The 17,665-nt window shown below is 51.5% G+C and overlaps 1 protein-coding gene and 1 long non-coding RNA gene across 2 annotated transcripts in view; one reads left to right on the forward strand and one right to left on the reverse strand.

Moving 5' to 3' along the window:
- The window catches only part of Nova2 (NOVA alternative splicing regulator 2), a 41,213-nt gene extending 27,587 nt beyond the window's left edge, over positions 1-13,626 (forward strand). Inside the window, 1 exon segment of the mRNA NM_001427170.2 lies at positions 5,872-13,626. Within this exon segment, the coding sequence (NP_001414099.1) occupies positions 5,872-6,954 (1,083 nt within the window). The 3' untranslated portion in view covers positions 6,955-13,626.
- LOC148007271 (uncharacterized) lies at positions 1,269-5,768 on the reverse strand. Its single transcript, XR_015649815.1, has 3 exons — positions 5,613-5,768; positions 4,159-4,289; positions 1,269-2,002 (listed from the first exon to the last, which is right to left on the reverse strand). It is a non-coding gene; the product is annotated as an uncharacterized LOC148007271 (long non-coding RNA).
- Positions 13,627-17,665: the final 4,039 nt, after the last annotated feature.

The raw sequence follows: 17,665 nt of genomic DNA on the forward strand, positions 1-17,665 counted from the left end.
GTCATAATCCTCTGGAAGCTGTTGACTTTCAAAGGTGGATCCCGTTCTTAGTTTGATGTTTTTATTTTATTCTGTTTTATTTGACACAAGGTCTCTCTCTATAGCCCAGGCTGACCTGGAATCCTCCATGTCGCTCGCTCAAGGTGGCCTCAAACCCAAGGCAATCCTCACGTCCTAGCTTTGAAAGTGCTAGATTACCGGCATGAGCCTGCCACTATGCTAGCTGCCATACAGAAACGATTTAGAAAATCCCTGGCAAGTGCCGGCGGCCAATGCCAGGCTGTCTGTCCTTGGTAGTACTGTTTTGTAATTTTCCATGAGCTTGTAAATCCCCAAGGCAGAAAATGGAGCTCCTCTGGCCTCTCAACAGCCTCCAGGGCTCTGCTCTGCGATTCCAGGGTTCTAGGCACATCAGGTACACACCTGCAAGCCCATCACCTGGAAGGCTGAGGCAGGAGGAGCTAAATAGCCAGACCCCTGACTCTGAAATAAAAAAGTAAACTGATTGTTCTGTGAGCATAGATCATTAATTTGAGATCTGGCTCCTCTCCTTTTAAAATATCCCTTTTCACACTTACTTGTGTGTATGCATGCTTAAACCATGGCCACAGGTAGAGGTCAGGGGAGAATTTAAGGTGTCAGTTTTCTCTCTATAACTTGGGTTCTGGGGATCTAACTCGAGTTTTGAGGCTTCTTTCCTGTGGCTGCATCTCATCGGCCAAGGTTTGACTCTTTTAACATTTCGGATCTCCGATTCTATAGTGGTACCACTCAGTGCCTATCCTAAAGGTGGCTGCCATCTTCGTTTGTGTGTGTGTGTGTGTGTGTGTGTGTGTGTGTGTGTGCATGCGTGCGCGTCTTGCTGCTGCTGCTCTTGTTTCTGTTTTTGTCTTGAGGTAGAGTCTCACTCTATCTCAGGTTAGCCTGTAACTTACTACAGAGCCCAGGCTACATAGGAACTCTCAGTTATCCCCCTGCCTCAACTCTCTGATTCCTAGTATTATATATATAGAATAGTGTGCCTGGCTTCCTTTTCTTTATAGTGAAAACATTCAAAGTCTTCTCTTCTAGTCTCTTGAAACGTAGAGACATGGGTAGTTGTATGATATATGTAAGATTTAACCAGTTAGGGTCAGGAAGATGGCCAGGCCAGTAAAGACTCCTGACCACCTGAGTTAGATCCCCAGGAGGGAGGAGAGAACCGACGTCTTCCAGCAGTCCTGGTCACTACCCTCGCACGTGACCCACAGTAAATAAAAAGTCTTGTAAAAGATTCAAATATTGTGCTTTGCTCAGGATTCTATTTCTGGGATAAAACATTGACCAAAAACAATTTGGGGAGGAAAAGGTTTATATGGCATACACAATCCATCATCAGAGGAAGCCCAGGCATGAATTCAACAGGAGAAATTAAAGCAGAAACCTTGACTCCAGCTGATGTTAAGATGACAAAGAAAGGAAGGGAGAGAGGGAGGGAGGGAGGGAGGGAGGGAGGGAGGGAGGGAGGGAGGGAGGAAGGGAAGGGAAGGGAAGGGAAGGGAAGGGAAGGGAAGGGAAGGGAAGGGAAGGGAAGGGAGAGCAAGCGAACGAGCAGGCCTAACCAGGACACACAGGAATACAGTTTACATACTAACAATTTACTCACATAAGCAGTTAGCCAGGGCTGCTGGCCCACGCCTGTAATCCTTACTCGGGAGGCTGAAGCAAGTTAGGGAGACGCTATCTCAAAAAGGTACAGAGGAAGGCTAGGGGTGTAGCTCGGTGGGAGAGCATCTGCCTAGCATGTGCGAAGCCCTGGTTTGAATGCCCACTACCGAGCAAAACAGGGACGTGTGCAGCTCAAAGGCTTTAGCGTATACATACATAGAGAATGCGTCCACCACCACAGTTAATCTAGAACACTTTCTCACCTCCCAAATATTTTTACAATTTTTTTAAACACTATTGTAGACCAGGCTGGCCTTGAACTCTTGCAGATCCACTCTCTTCTGCCTCCCGAGTCCTGGAATTATAAATGTGTGTGTTACCATGCCCAGTCAAAATTATTATTTTTTATTCATTTATTATATATAAGTACACTGTAGCTGTCTTCAGATACACCAGAAGAGGGCATCGGATCTCTTTATAGATGGTTGTGAGCCACCATGTGGTTGCTGGGATTTGAACTCAGGACCCCTGGAAGAGCAATGAGTGCCTTTAACCGCTGAGCCATCTCTCCAGCCCCTGAAATTATTTTTTATTTACTTATTTATTTACATCCCAAATGCCACCTCCTCTCTGGGTTCCCCCTCAGGCTCTCTCCTCATCCTTCATCCCTTCTCCTCTGAGAGGGTCCTCCCCACCCCAGGTATCCCCAACCTTGTTGCATCAAGTCTCTGCAAGATTAGGCACATCCTCTCCCACTGAGGCCAGACAAAGCAGCCCTGTTGGGGAATGGATTCCATAGGCAGGTTACGTTGCGGGATCCACATGGAAACTGAGCTACAGGTCTGCTACATATGTGCTAGGGCCTGGGTCCAGCCTGTATATACTGTTTGGTTGGTGGCTCTGTCTCAGAGCTCCCAGAGGTCCAGGTTATTTTTCTGTTTTATTTTTTGTTTCATCTTTTTCGAATTTTTGTTTGTGCTCACTTAGTTTCATTTCATTTTATTTTGTCTTGAGATGAGGTTTCACTATGTAGCCCAGGTTACCCTTGAACTCATGAGCCAACCACTGAAGTCCCTGAATGTTAGAATTACAGTCATTTGCCATCATGCCTGGCTTCCAAAAGAAATTCTTCGGGGTTGGGAATTTAGCTCAGTAGTAGAGTGCTTGCCTAGCAAGCGCAAGGCCCTGGGTTCGGTTCCCAGCTCCAGAAAAAAAAAAAAAGAAAGAAATCCTTCAGAACATTGTTCTACATGTATTCATTTATTAGGAGAGTGTGCGTTTGTACTGGCATTGGTTCTCCCCTTCCACCATGTGGGTCCCTGGGGTGAAACTCAGGTCTTTAAGCTCAGAGGCAATGCCTTTGCTCACTGACCCCTCAAAGAAACCTTGATCCCCTTAGCTGTTGCCCCCATTGCCTTCCTGAGCTAAATCCCCTCCTTCTCCTTAAGCCACCACTCATCTTATGTGTCTACGGATTTTCCTATTCTGGACACTCATAAACTCACGCAGGGTGTGCTGATGTAAAACCCTGCATTCCCAGAACTCTGGATGGAGGCAGGAGGATGAGAAACCCTTAGCGACAGAGTGGGGTCCAGGACAGCCTGGACCATGTGAAACCACGTCTTTTCAAACAAATAAACCTAAAAGGGCTGGAGATGCGGCTGAACAGTTAAGAGCCGAGGCTGCTCTTCCAGAGGACCCAGGTTTGATTCCCAGCACCCACATGACTATTCACAGCCATCTGTGACACCAGTCCCAGGGGATCTGATACCTTCTTCTGGTCTCTGCAGGCACCAGGGCATGCACACGGTACACAGATATACATGAAAGCAAATTACCCACACATATGAAATATAAATATTTTTTTCTTTTTTTCGGAGCTGGGGACCGAACCCAGGGCCTTGCGCTTGCTAGGCAAGTGCTCTACCACTGAGCTAAATCCCCAACCCCATAAATATTTTTTAAAGTCGATGATGTGGCCAACCCGAGCCACCATCGAATTCTAGAATACTTCTGCTATTCCTGCTAGCATTCGCCCCAAACCCTGTCTCTTACCTCTGGCATCCACTAACCTACTTTTTCTTTGATGCAAAGTGAGACGCATGCTAAGGTCACAGCAGAAAAAGCCGTGTCTTCCCCCATTGCTCTCCGCTTCGTTGACTTTAGGATGCCTTACCAAAGCCAGCAGCTGAGTGGATAGGATAACTCCCCAGTCCGCCTCAGTGCTGGGCTTTCAGCACCCACAGCCATGTCTGGCTTTTTACATAAGTGCTGGGTATGCAAACTCAGCTCCTTGGTGCTTAACAGTTTGCTTAGCTCTTAAGAGCTCATCTCTGTTCTGTAGGACCTGGGTTCAGTTCCTAGCACCCCCCTGGCATCTAACAGCTGTCTCCAACTCCAGTTTCCTGGAGTCTGCTGTCTTTGACTTGCTTCTGGAGGCAGGATCCTGCACATACGTACATGCAGGCAAAACACTCTTACACATAAAAATCAGATCTCATGAAGATTTACCTGTATTAGTTTTGACTACACAGAGTTCTGTGGATCTGTATGTGGGTACTGATGCTTGTGGGGACCAGAGGTGTAGCATCCCCTTGGAGCTGGAGTTACACATACTGATGTGGGAACCAAACTTCAGTTCTCTGAAAGAACAACAAGTGCTTTTAACCACCGAGCCATCTCTCCAGCTCACTAATACCTGTCGCTGTGGATCTGCATACCCTGGACATTGCATGCAAAGGAAACCACGTGTCCTTTTATGTGTAGCTTCTTTCACTCAGCGTGTTTCCTAAACACATTCATGTTATAGCGTGTGCTATGTCAGTACGTCGTGTGTATTTATTCCCAAACACTATCCCATTACATGGTGGATGCACCCCACATTTTGTTCCTTTTATGGGACTCTTTAAAATATAGGAGACGGGGCCAGGGAGAGGGCTTGGTGGGTCAAGGAATTGACCCTATAAATGAGGCAACCTGAGCTGTGCTCTCTGACTTACACACACACACACACACACACACACACACACACATACTCGCTGATACCCCAGTACTGAAGGAGTAATGATGTTATCACAGTTCACCCCAGGACTCCACAAACCAATAAAGCTATGGTCAAGAGTGATCCCCAGGGTTGGGGATTTAGCTCAGTGGTAGAGCGCTTGCCTAGCAAGCGCAAGGCCCTGGGTTCAGTCCCCAGCTCCAGAAAAAAAAAAAAAAAAAAAAGAGTGATCCCCAGACTTCTTTTGGTTTGGAGATTATTTCTTTTTCTTCTTCTTCTTCTTCTTCTTCTTCTTCTTCTTCTTCTTCTTCTTCTTCTTCTTCTTCTTCTTCTTCTTCTTCTTCTTCCTCCTCCTCCTCCTCCTCCTCCTCCTCCTCCTCCTCTTTTTCTTCTTCCTCCTCCTCCTCCTCCTCTTCTTCCTCCTCCTCCTCCTCCTCCTCCTCCTCTTCCTCCTCCTCCTCCTCCTCCTCCTCCTCTTTTTAAATGAAGTCTTACAGTGTAAGCCAGGCTAGCCCAGAACCCACTATGTTGTTCAGGCTGGTCCATGATCCTCCAGCTTCAGCCTCAAGCCAGCCTGAACTGAGAGAGGGGAGAAGAAAGGGAAGGAAAGAGGGGGAGGAAGAATTTTGTAAAGTAAGATTTGGAGGGTTTGTTTTGGGGGGCTGGGAGGACTAGGAGCCAAAGCGCACACAGAAGTTGGGAGGGATGGTGCAAGCTTGGGACAGACTCAAGATGGGCTCCCAGTAGGCACCCCATTAATAAACCTGCCACAGAAGAGATGACATGATGTCTCAGAGACATAGGCAAGGGTATCTGTGGGACTGTGTCTGATAAAGTATGTATTTTGTTTTAGTTTGTTTCCACCTGAGACAGGGTCGTGCGTGGGCGTGCGCGCACGTGTGTGTGTGTGTGTGTGTGTGTGTGTGTGTGTGTGTGTGTGTGTGTGTGTGTAACTCAGGCTGACCTCAAACTTGACACCCTCCTGCCTCCACTCCGCAGCGCGCTGTGATTACAAACATGCAGCACCACAGCCCGCCAGGTATTTCCAAAGTTTCGTTTAGGAACTAGTAAGGCTGTCATGGCGTTCATCAGAGGACCGCAGTGGGCCTGCTGACCGACCCTTAAAGGAAAGACAAAACAAAACAAAACCGCAGAAGTTATTTGAGACGGCTGCGCGCCCCGTTCTCCCCCGCGCAGACTCTGTCTCTTTCTCCCCCACGCAGGCCAAGCTAATCGTCCCCAACAGCACGGCGGGACTGATCATCGGTAAGGGAGGAGCGACCGTGAAGGCGGTGATGGAACAGTCCGGCGCGTGGGTGCAGCTGTCGCAGAAGCCCGAGGGCATCAACCTGCAGGAGCGCGTGGTGACCGTGAGCGGCGAACCCGAGCAGGTGCACAAGGCCGTGAGCGCCATCGTGCAGAAGGTACAGGAAGACCCACAGAGCAGCAGCTGCCTCAACATCAGCTACGCCAACGTGGCGGGGCCCGTGGCCAACTCCAATCCCACCGGCTCACCCTACGCCAGTCCGGCCGACGTGCTGCCCGCCGCGGCCGCCGCCTCTGCCGCAGCCGCCTCGGGTCTACTAGGCCCCGCGGGGCTGGCGGGCGTGGGCGCCTTCCCCGCCGCGCTGCCCGCCTTCTCGGGCACCGACCTGCTGGCAATCAGCACGGCGCTCAACACGTTGGCCAGCTACGGCTACAACACCAACTCGCTCAGCCTGGGCCTCAACTCGGCCGCCGCCTCGGGCGTCCTGGCCGCGGTAGCCGCAGGGGCCAACCCCGCGGCCGCCGCCGCAGCCAACCTCCTGGCGTCCTACACGGGTGACGCCGGGGCGGGGCCGGGGGCAGGGGCCGCACCGCCACCGCCACCGCCCCCCGGAGCGCTGGGCTCCTTTGCTCTGGCCGCGGCCGCCAATGGCTACCTCGGTGCGGGAGCAGGGGGCGCGGCTGGAGCGGGGGGCGCGCCCCTGGTGGCCGCCGCGGCTGCGGCCGGGGCTGCCGGCGGCTTCCTGACGGCCGAGAAGCTGGCGGCCGAGAGCGCCAAGGAGCTGGTGGAGATCGCGGTGCCCGAGAACCTGGTGGGGGCCATCCTGGGCAAAGGGGGCAAGACGCTGGTGGAGTACCAGGAGCTGACGGGCGCGCGCATCCAGATCTCCAAGAAGGGCGAGTTCCTGCCCGGCACGCGGAACCGGCGGGTCACCATCACGGGCAGCCCCGCGGCCACGCAAGCCGCTCAATACCTCATCAGCCAGCGGGTCACCTACGAGCAGGGGGTGAGGGCTTCAAACCCGCAGAAAGTGGGATGAGGCCTGTGGTGTGCGTCCCCACCCCCTCCCGCTCCTCCTCCCTCCTTTTCCTCCTCTCCCAACTCCCGCCAGACTTCAGCTTGGTGTGACTCCTGCTTGGCTTGGGATGGGGCTGGGGTAGGCCTGGCTGCACCCTCCCTTCTGGTAGTCATAGGCAGGATTGAGTGACGGCTGAGGAGGGGGCTTTTGAGCCCCCTCCCCAGCCTTGAACTGACCCCCTCCTCCCTCCCTGTGCTTGACTTGACCTGACCCACCTCTCCCGGGGTCCAGGTCTATGTGATATCTGTATATATTGCATTTTGTTGATTTTAATAGAAAACAAAGCGTTATTTTCTCTTTCTTTCCCTCCTTTTTTTTTCCTTTTTTACTTTTTCTTCTTTTTTTTGATAAGAACCTCCCCTCCTTTATAAGATTTTTTTTTTAACATATGGGAGGAGGGGAGGAAGCCTTCAGGTCACCTGGAATGAGGTGCCTCTCCCAAACACAACATCCTGCCTCTCTGATTGCAGTTCCAGAACCTGGGGAAGAGACATGAGTAGGAATAGAGGTAGCTACCCAGGAGTCAGAGCTGAAATGAGGGGTTTGAAACATAGACACTCCCCCAGACCCGAGCCCCTGGGATTCCGGTATTTCCTCAGCTCCTCTATTCCCCTGCAGTATTTCCTCGAGTGGAAGTGTAACCTTCTTCGTTGAGTAGAGATGTTACTGCTGGGAATGACTCCAGCTCTGGGATGCTTCAGGTCCTGTGAGCACTGCTGTGAGAGGCACAGAAGCAGCTATAGTTTTTTATGGCTCTTCCTAGAGGAACAAGGGTCCGTGTTGGGATGTCACTGAACCAAGTATTTACAGGGTGCTTCCAGTAACTCCCTATGATGTCCTAGGAAGTATTTCCTCAGAGGCCACTTCCAGTACCGGTTAGAGAAAAATCATTTCCTGTGAGGTCACAACAAAAGCCCTCAAAGGTCGCTTCTGTGATGCCAGGGGCAGGGGCATGTACTTCCTGTGGAATCTCGAGGTCACTCCCTGTGGCATCATAGGGATTGAAGCATGCGCTTCCTGTGTTGGACAGCGGCCAGTCCCTAAGATCCCCTTCTTCCCTCTACACTTCCCCCTTGGTGGATCAACACCCTGGGTGAGGGGGAATCCCTAGAAAGAATGGGACTTGGATCTAACAGGGAGGATTCTAAGGGGGAAAAAAACTGTCAGGGTCATCTCCATCCAAATGTGCCATCTGTGAACTTGCCTTGAGAAGCAAGACTGGGAGCGGAAGCTAGTGAAAATGAATGGTTGCAAAAGCGCCCCCTTCCCCACCCCTGCCTTTTGTGTGCATGCCTGTGTCTACGTGGTTTCATTTCATTGACGGATGAGCCAGATGTATGGTGGCTCTGTCAGGCCAGTGTGATCTGGTGTAGAGTTCAGTGAGCCTTGCAAAGTTTAGGGTATCTCGGGCTGAAATGTCTTGTGTGGTCTGCCGAATTTGATTGGCTTGGCGGCTTCCAGGGGCTGGTGTACGTTGACGGTCTTGATAGGTCAGAAGTGTTGGGTGTGTGCTCAGCCTTAGACTCGGAGGAGCTAGAGTCTCTGGAAGCATGACAAACCAGGCTACCCTGGGAGTTGTCTTGCGAGTGGTTCACTTGGCATGGTGGCTCTGGTCAGTTCTGAAGACTGAGATGTCAGGGCCTGAAAAACCTAGAGACTAGGATTGCTTAGATATCCTCCTGTCCCTTCCCACCGCCCCCTCCCTGTTGGAGAACTTCAACTTTCTCGAACCCCAAGCAGGGTCCTCAGAGCCCTGGCTCCATCATCAGCATCTCTGGGGGAGGGACACCCCATGCCTACTTCCCTCCTCCATCCCCTTCCTAGGTCTTCCAGACCCTGCTCTTCTCCATGGCTTTGGGGATATCTGGTCTCCTTGTTTCTATTCCTACAAAGGAGCTGGGAGGAGAGAAACCACCCAGACCATGCCTAGTACACTCCTGAAGCCTGGGAGCCCCGCTACCCGTGCTAGAGAGCCACCCCCAAATCAAAATGTGAAAATCCCTAGAAAGCAATAGCCTTCGAGGTACCTCGCACTGACTACCCCTCCCCCAGCCCTTCCACAGGAATGGGAGGCTGCAGCTTGAGCACTGGGGTGACTTTTTTCCATGTCCTTATCCCCCCAGTGAGGGGCAGGCCCCATTTCCTTGACACACCCCCATCTCCCACCTCCTATCGCTGCTGCCCCCTTACCCCTAATCTCCACCGTGAGCCCAGATGGAGATTTTAGTGCCAAAACAGTTCTTGATACCATTTTGTACATATCTTCTACAGTTTGGGGCTGTTGGGATTGGAGGTGGGGGCCGGCCCACAGGGCCATTGCTCCCCTCCACCTCTTAAAGGACCTTACAGTATTTCATGTAGCTCCACCTGCATGTAGGTAGTAAAGTATCTAGCTGGAATCCCCTCTCACCCTCCCACCCCCCATAAAACCCTCAGGCCCCATGAGGAGGGGAAGGAACAGGGATGAAGCAAGGTCCAGGATGGGTAGGTGGGATAGAAACACCGTTTGTCAATCATCTGTGTCCTCCCTGGAGCAGCCTGCTTTCCACGAGCCCATTGGCTGGAGTCTGGGTCCACACCCTGCGTGACATTCCCGTGTTCTCAGGGATCCGTTACCCCACCAGCCAGGGCTATCTGAAAGGTAGTTTGCTAGCTTAGTAAACTGGTCCACTCACCATGTTGGTGAGGAGCCACACACCTCCCCACCCCCATTTTACCCCAGGAAATTCCATCATCTTCCCTGTCCCTTGAAAATCCCTTCTGAAATCTAACCTCAGTCTTTTCTGTGCTGTAGTTGGTCCAGAAGGGATACGTAATGCAGGCCACGGGGGAGAATTATTTTAAAATAATAGTAATAACAAAGTTCATTCCCTTCCTCCCCGCCCCCCACTGCCCGTTAGCCAATCAGATCGCAAAGGATCTGACCGGCCTCCTTGCATCCTGCTTCGGCACCAGTATAGGTGTTTAAGTTAGTAAGTATTGCCTGCATTGAATTGTCTCATCTACCCTCCAGCTTCCGATACCCCCGCCCCCGCATTCTCCTCTCTAAATCATTTCTCTGCCTCCCTAAGGCCCACTGGGTTTTCCTCTCGTGGTTGCCCCTCCCCCACGGTTCTCTGTCCTGTCTCTACCTTTGTCTGTATTCTTCCCTTCCTGAATTCTCGACTCTTTCATTCCCCCCTTTAAAAGCAAAAAGTGCCAAACTTCCTCGGAACTGAGCCGATCTGGGGGGGGGGGGCCAGGATCTTAGATAGAGGGGAGGAACCACCTCTCTTAGAGGGGAGGCCCCTTAAGAGGCAAAGAAAACACTTTCGGACGCTGAGCTAAATTGGATCCCCTTCCTCGTTCCTCTCACCCTGAGTTTTTTCTTAGAATCTTTATAAGAAAAAAAGAAAAAGAGAAAAAAAAAACATTTTCAACTAACCCCTACTTTTTTGGATTCCTCTCCCCCAAATTCCACCAGCCAAGGAGAACCCCTTTTGCCTTTTTCTGGGCAAATCCATAGAAACTGGGGATGGAGAGACAAACTCCACTCTCTTTTGCTGGCCCAATGGGGGTGGTTGCTGGGGAGGGACCTCAAAGCATTTATGACAAGAGGGGTTCGAAAGTGCCAAATTTCACCTTCTTCATCCTGTCTTGGGCAGGGCTCTGAGCCAGCCTGTCCAGTCATCAGCTTTGCCGTCTCCCAGCCACCTCTACATGGGCGGGAAAATTTTGCCGCAATAATTAGCAGGGCAGGGATCGGAAGGCAGGGATTTTGCTGTTTCTGTCTGTACTGGACTTGGAGGTGGGAATTGTGGGAGCGTGGCAAGAGTCTTACAAATGGTTGGGGACTTATACTCGGGATATTACGGTACCACTTGTTTTTCCCCCACGGTATTTTTTTTTTCTCTACTCTTGACCAACCAAAACCCTTGGAATGTCGGACCCACCCCAGTTCTGTTTCTTCAGCCCGTCCCTGTGGCCCACACCATCCTTATTACTTTATGGCTAGCTGGTCTCCAGCTATTTGAAAGAGGAGAAGAGGTTCTCCCTTGCATGGACTCCTGCTGTTTCGAGCCTAAGATAACAGGTTAATTTGCAAAAGCGTTCACCAGAGCAGCGGTGAAGGTGGCAATCTAGGCGTCCAGGATGCTCCACTAGGCTGTACACCTGTCGAAGAGCCAGACAGGCCTTCTGCCCAGTGCATCTGCCCCAAGCGCCATCCGGAATTGAGGCCGGCGTCGTCAAAACCTGAACTGGTTGTCACCATGGGGGAGGACAGAATCGCAATACCCAGGTCGGGGGGCAGAGAAGCCTGGTTTACGCCTTGTGGAGTGTAGCCACCGAGCCTTGCTGTCCCGGCCCTCTCCACCACAGCGGTTTCGAAGTCCCAGCTGGTGTGTCCGTTCCATCCGGTCCCCACAGCTCTCACCAGTGGCGTAGACGACCTCCCGCTGAGTGGCAAGAGGGAGGGGAAAGTCTCTGGAGGGTGGTGGCGAAGACTGCTGGTTTTTAACCCCTTCTCAGACAGTCTAGGACACTCGTCTCCTTAGAACTAGTACAGGGAGACCCTCCTCCTTCCTCCCTTCCCCCCACTCCCCTCCCACCCCCACAAAACCACCAACCTCTCATCTTCTAAGTGACTCCATCACCACCGGCCACCACTGGAACCTGCGGCCTCATTGCTCCAGCCCGCCCCACTCGACCGTCAGACTCGCTCCATCGAACTCTTTTGATTAACCCTTTCTGTGTTCATCCCACGGAAAACCTGTGTGTCCGGCAGGGAGGCCAGGGGGGTGGATGCTAAGGGCAGTTGCTACCTTTCCTCCATCTCCTCCCAGTGGCCATGCCTCCCCATGCCATGCCCCCATTCCTATCCCTCGCCCCTTAAGATCCGCCTCCCCTGGGGGCACAGGGATCTTCTAGAAATACCTTTGCTGTTTGCCTTTGCAAAGGCGGGCCTAGGGGGCGTGGCCTCCCCTTCGGAGCGCTCATTCTGTCCTCCCCGTTGCCCCCACCCACTCCCCACGCCTTCATTGTAAATAGTCACTTTTGTACTTGGTTTGAGCCAGGCGACGTGGGGAGTCTCAGTCTCTCTCTCTCTCTCTCTCTCTCTCTCTCTCTCTCTCTCTCTCTCTCCCCCCCCCCCCCCTTCTCTCTCTCTCTTCTCTGTTTTTTATTTGTGTTGGCATCTCAATTACTGGAGGCATGGTCCACATCCCGGTTCGATTTGGGAGAAACCCAAGGTGCGCCCCGCCAAAATGTTAAGGATTTTGAGAGAACAGTATTAACTCCGACAGGGCTGGCTGGGATGCACAGGTCCCCCGACCGGGAGGAGGGAGAAGAAGCCTTTGTTCTTGAGATCCTGTGAAATGGGTTCATCCTCCAAGGTCCCTGAAGAACCTTGGGGGAACTGAGAATTGAGTTTCTCCTCCGCTTCCTCTGTTGGAGGCTGGTTCAAAACGAATGGCTTTGGGATGGGGCTGTCTTCGGAGAACTGACTGCTGAATTCTTCCTGGGACCTGAAGCTAACCTCTGGTAGGCTTGTTTTCTTGCAAAGAGGTAGTCAAATGAACGTCAAAGGTCCCTCTCCAACCCTTAAAGGAAAGGTCCAAGCCCCGCGGGTTGGCTCCTGTTCTGCTGCTACTCTGCCGCATTATAGTTTGGGGGTAGGGTGGGCAGTTAAGTGGCCATGCCTCCAGTTTCTCCATTCAGCCCCCTCTTAACTGATTTCCTTCCATCCTCTTCGACCAGCGCCGCCGCCCACTTCCTCTCCGCCACCTCCAGAAGCTCTTGGCTGGGGTCACCGCACTCTCTTCCCTATCCCCCCATCGCCATGCCTGGGCCATGCCCACCTCTCCCACCCACTCACCCACCCACCCCCCAGTGTCCGTTGTGTGACCTAGTGCACCATGTATTAGCTTCCATGGACCCCCACCCACCCACCCACTCCCCGCTCCCACCACACCCCTCCCCCCACCCCTTCTCCCTCGGCGACTTCACCTTTTTTTGCCGCGATAAACGTCATCTCAGCATCTGTGTCTAATGTTGTCTTTTTTGCTTGGCATCACACACGCCTTCTTAACCCATCCCCTTCCCTTTCCCTCCTCCCTGGCACCTCCACCCTCATCCTCAACTCTTTTCCCCTTTGTCCCCCATCCCCCACCCAGGGCTGTGGGCATTTAAGGGAGGGGGAGGGTGTGTTCTCTGATTTGGGAGAAGAACTAAGAGTAAGTATGGCCGAAGACAGTAAGTGTTTCAAGGCTGAACTTGTCCATCCGATGTCCAGTCCTGGGAACCAGGGTCACCACCAGCCACACACACACACAGAACCCACAGGCAGCTCCAGGACGCCCATGTCCACAGGGAGCACAGCTCCTCAAGTCCAGTAGCACCAGGATAGCCCCGGGGCCAGGTGCTTGGAGTGATGTAAGGCCCCACCTCAGATCCTTGAGATTCTGCCCGTCTGAGCCACCAACCTTGCCAACTGTAGAATGAAAAGGGTTTTTTTTTAAATGTTATTTCTACATCAATTGTTTATGCTTGAATTTAATACATCATTCACTTTTTAAAGAGTTTATTAAGCACCTACTATGTGTAAGGCACTGTTCTAAGTGCCAGAGTTAGAAAAATGAACTAAACAGACCCAAACCTGTCTGCCTTCAGGGAATGTGTGTTCTACTGGAATCCAGATTCTTTCTTAACCTAAAGCCTGGTACACAACACACACACAACAAACCTGGGGGCTTCAAGCTATCAACAGGGGGGTAAGTCTGGCCAACACAGAACCGGTTCCCAACCCCTGAACAGCATTTGCGTGGGAAACTCTGGCTTGAGAAAAATCCAAGATGGCATGAGGCGAGGTGGCGCAGGTTGGTGATCCCAGCACTGCAAGAATGAGGTGAGAGGATTGATTGGCAAGAACTGGAAGGCAGCTTGGGGATTACTGCGGGCTGAAGGCCAGCCTGAGCTGTATCTAATGAGTTCTCAGTCAGGCTGAGTTACATAGCAAGACCCTGTCTTAAGAAGCTAAAGAAAAAGAATAAACCCAAGATAGCGACGATGGGCACGGGGTAGCCACAGCCAATTCCCAGCATGCACTGCTCCTATGTGTTAACCGCCTCTCCGGAGCCCTGGATGGATTAAAGGATGCGGCCCCTGAGTAAATGCTTAACACAAATGTCCTGCATTTTAGAAATTACCACAGAGCTAGGCAGGTGAGGTGCCAAACAAGGAAATCTGACATGGAGACAGATGGTTGGAAGTTGTGTAGGATGCATACTCTGAAAGGGGGAGGGGGGGACACGACCCAGGACCCCTCCCATGCTCTCTGGGTCTGAGTCTCCACTGACAGAAAGCACCTTTCATAGGTGTACCTACCTTCTGGAATGTCATATAAGGACACTGTATGTCAATCAATTCATCAGCATCTAACAACACTTCTTAACAGGCGGTGGTTACTGGGATCCTCTCCAGCTGTAAAAGGGAAAAGCCAAGAGAGGAGAGGATGAGAGGAAAGAGGCTGGAGACCCAGACAAAGTAAGAGACCTCGATGGGGCTGAAGAGACGTGCCGACCTGAAAATGAGTATCACCTGCCTGAGGAGGTTTCATTCATGCGTGCACTTATCCATTCATTCCACAAACGTTTGTAATCAGAGTGCTACGGCACAGGTTTATAATCTCAGTTATCTGGGAGGCTGAAGGAAGAGGTTTGGAAGAAAGTTCAAGGCTTGCCTGGCCTACAGAGCAAGTGTAAGGATGGCTTGAGCTGCTTAGAGCCTGTTTCAAAGTTATAAATACAAATTTGGCTGGTGTTGATCTTAGTGGTAGAGCATCTGCCTAGAATACCCCAGTGAGAGGCTGGGGACGTGGTTCAGTGGTAGAGCCCCTGCCTAGAATCCCCCAGTGAGGGGCTGGGGGGCATGGCTCAGTGGCCTCTATTTTGCTTCAGTTCCCAGGTTCAATCCTTAGTGCAGTTTTGAGAAGCCACACATGGAAGCTGTGCTCAATGGTACACACAGGCGAATCTCAGAATTTGAGGCCAGCATAGTCTAATTACAGAGTTTCAGACCAGACATGACTACATAGCATAGGGTAAAAAAAGAGAGAAAAGATATAAGCAGGATGTGTAGGTGGTAAACATTTGTAATCTCAGCATTTTCCAGGTAAAACGATTTTCAGTTCAGGGCAGCCTCAGCTGAGGAGCAAGTTCAAAGTCAAACAGGTGTAGAAAAGACTTGGCAGGGGTGGGAGCACTAAACACATAACCATGCTGTCAGTTCTGATACAGCAATCCATGTCCGCTCAACTCCCAGCACACAGTAGGTCCTCAAAAGACTGCCATGCCTGAGTCACGAGTATCTGAGGTCCTAGCCTGTAACAGTCAAGTATTTCCAGTCAGGGCCACTTCAGGAAGAATGACTTTCCACCTGGAAGGGGGTGGGGCCCTGTGGGGTTGGTTCCTGTTCTGCCTTGGGGCAGCTCTGCTAACCTCTCTGGCCCTGGAGATGAACGAGGTCAGGATGAATGTTAGCTATTAGTTGATGGGCATAGGGCAGCGGCAGCATGTGATGTTTCCGAGGTGAGATGGAGGAAAATTGCAAAGAAGTTGCCTGGAGCAGGGAGCGTACTCTAGAAATAAGGCTGGGATGGCAGTAGGAAGGGAAGAGGTTGTCCAGGTGAGTGTGTAGAGGTCACAGGTCACCGCATGTCACACACTAGAGCCAAATCATTCAGTGAGGCAAGGATATTAGCGATCCCAGCACTCCGGATGCTGAGACCCGGGGTTGACAGTGCCAGGCCATCTGAGTACAACCTGAGCAACACTGTAAAACCCAGGAGAGGGAGGTGAGAATGACAGACAGACGAGAAAAGAAGCGTACAGGTGAGCTTCTACTTTTCCTAGGTGACAGCAAATGCTGGCTGCCAGCGTAACAAGGGCCCACACTGGCTGGAGTGATCTCCAAACTGCCTTTCCCTCTACCAAAGCAGGTTAGAAATTCAAGCTTCCCGCTAAGGCGTCTGATTGGTGGGGGCCAAACTCCGACCACACAGCTTCCTGGGAAATGTAGTTTTAGCCTGCGTCCGCAGCTGCTGCCAGTGTACTAACCATTGGAATAGAATCCCAGTTTCTCCACAGTTTTGCACGCACTCTCCCTGTGTGTGAACCCATCTAGGTTTCCATTTACACCTGTCTCTCACTTTCAGTCTCTCTGTGACTCTCCCTCTGGTTTCAGGTTTTGGGTTTGTTTGTTTTATCTCTTGCTCTCTTTTCTTTCAGAACCTACTTTATTCTTTGGCAATTCCACACTCTTATACAATGTATCTTAATGATATCTCCCCATTCACCTCCCTCTTCTCACTCCCACAACGCCCCTCAACGGGATCCCTCTCACCTTCATATCCTCTCCTTTTGGTTTTTGGGTATTTGAGATGTGGTTTCACTCTGTAGCCCAGGCTAGCCTCGAGCTATTCTTTTCTCTCGGCCTCTCCGTCATAAGAATTAACAGACCTGAGCCTCTTCTCTGAGCAGTGTTTATGTCTAGTTTTTACAGTTTTAAAGACTTTTTTAAGAGATTTATTTTTAATTGTTTTTAATTAGGTCCCTTTTAAATTAGGTGTCTGTGGGTGAGGTTGTGTGTAAGTGGAGGTGCCTGGTGAACCAAAGTCTAGAATAGGAAGTGCTCCTAATTGCCGAGCCATCTCTTCAATGCCATCACCTCCTTTTTGAAACAGAGTCTCAGTTCTTTTTCTGAGTCTCTGGCTGGCCTAGAGCCTCTCTCTCTCTCTCTACAGAGAGAGTTCCAGACTGGCCTGGAAGTTGCAGGGATCCTCCAGCCTCTGCCTCCAGCTAACAGACATCAGCCGCTGCACCAGGCCTTGGCTCGAGCTCCATTACTGAGTGAGTTTCCCTCTTCCTCTTCATCCCATTTTTAGGTGAACCCCAATCTCAAAGCTCTCAAGGAGAAGATGAGGGACGAGTTCAGGGGAGGGAGAGGATTGGGGAGGGGGAACCCTGTGCTGAAGATCAAGCCTTGGTTTTCCAGCTGAACTCCCTGTACATGGAGGATGCTCAAGACTGGTCCCAAAAGGAGAACCAAAGAGTCCAGTGAATTCCTAGCCTGGACCAGAGTGGCTAAAGGAGTGAAGGCTTTGGGTCAGAGCCAGACCCTCAGTCAGCCAACTATAAGTGAGCACTAAGCCTGCCTTATCAAGGCTAAGGACCACCTCCATCCTATGCCCTTTACTCGAGGAAGCTTAAATATTAAATATTTAGTAAGCACCTACTGGATACCAGTCCTGCTCTGAATAGCCAGTGTGCAGCAAAGCGGGGAGGGCCGTAGGGAGGAGAAATGACAGACTAGCAGGATGTAGTACCTCCCTCCCAAATGTGATTCTAACACTTGGAAGGCTGAGGCAGGAGGATGGACTTGAACTCAAGACCAAGCTAGGCTACCTGGTGAATTCAAAGCCAGCCTGAGGTAGAAAGTGAAACCCTGTGGGGAAAAACGGGGTAGAGGGATGGCCAGGACGTGGTGTCACACAGCTTTAATCCCAGCACCCGGGAGGCAGAGGCAGGCATATCTCTGAGTTCGAGGCCAGCCTGGTCTACAGAGGGAGTTCTGGGATAACCGGGGTTACACAGTGAGAGGACAGTGTAGAGGTAGGGAGGGGTGGCTGATGTGCTGC

Source organism: Rattus norvegicus, chromosome 1, assembly GCF_021556685.1.
Source record: "Rattus norvegicus strain SHRSP/BbbUtx chromosome 1, alternate assembly SHRSP_T2T, whole genome shotgun sequence".
Classification (NCBI taxonomy): Eukaryota; Metazoa; Chordata; class Mammalia; order Rodentia; family Muridae; genus Rattus; species Rattus norvegicus.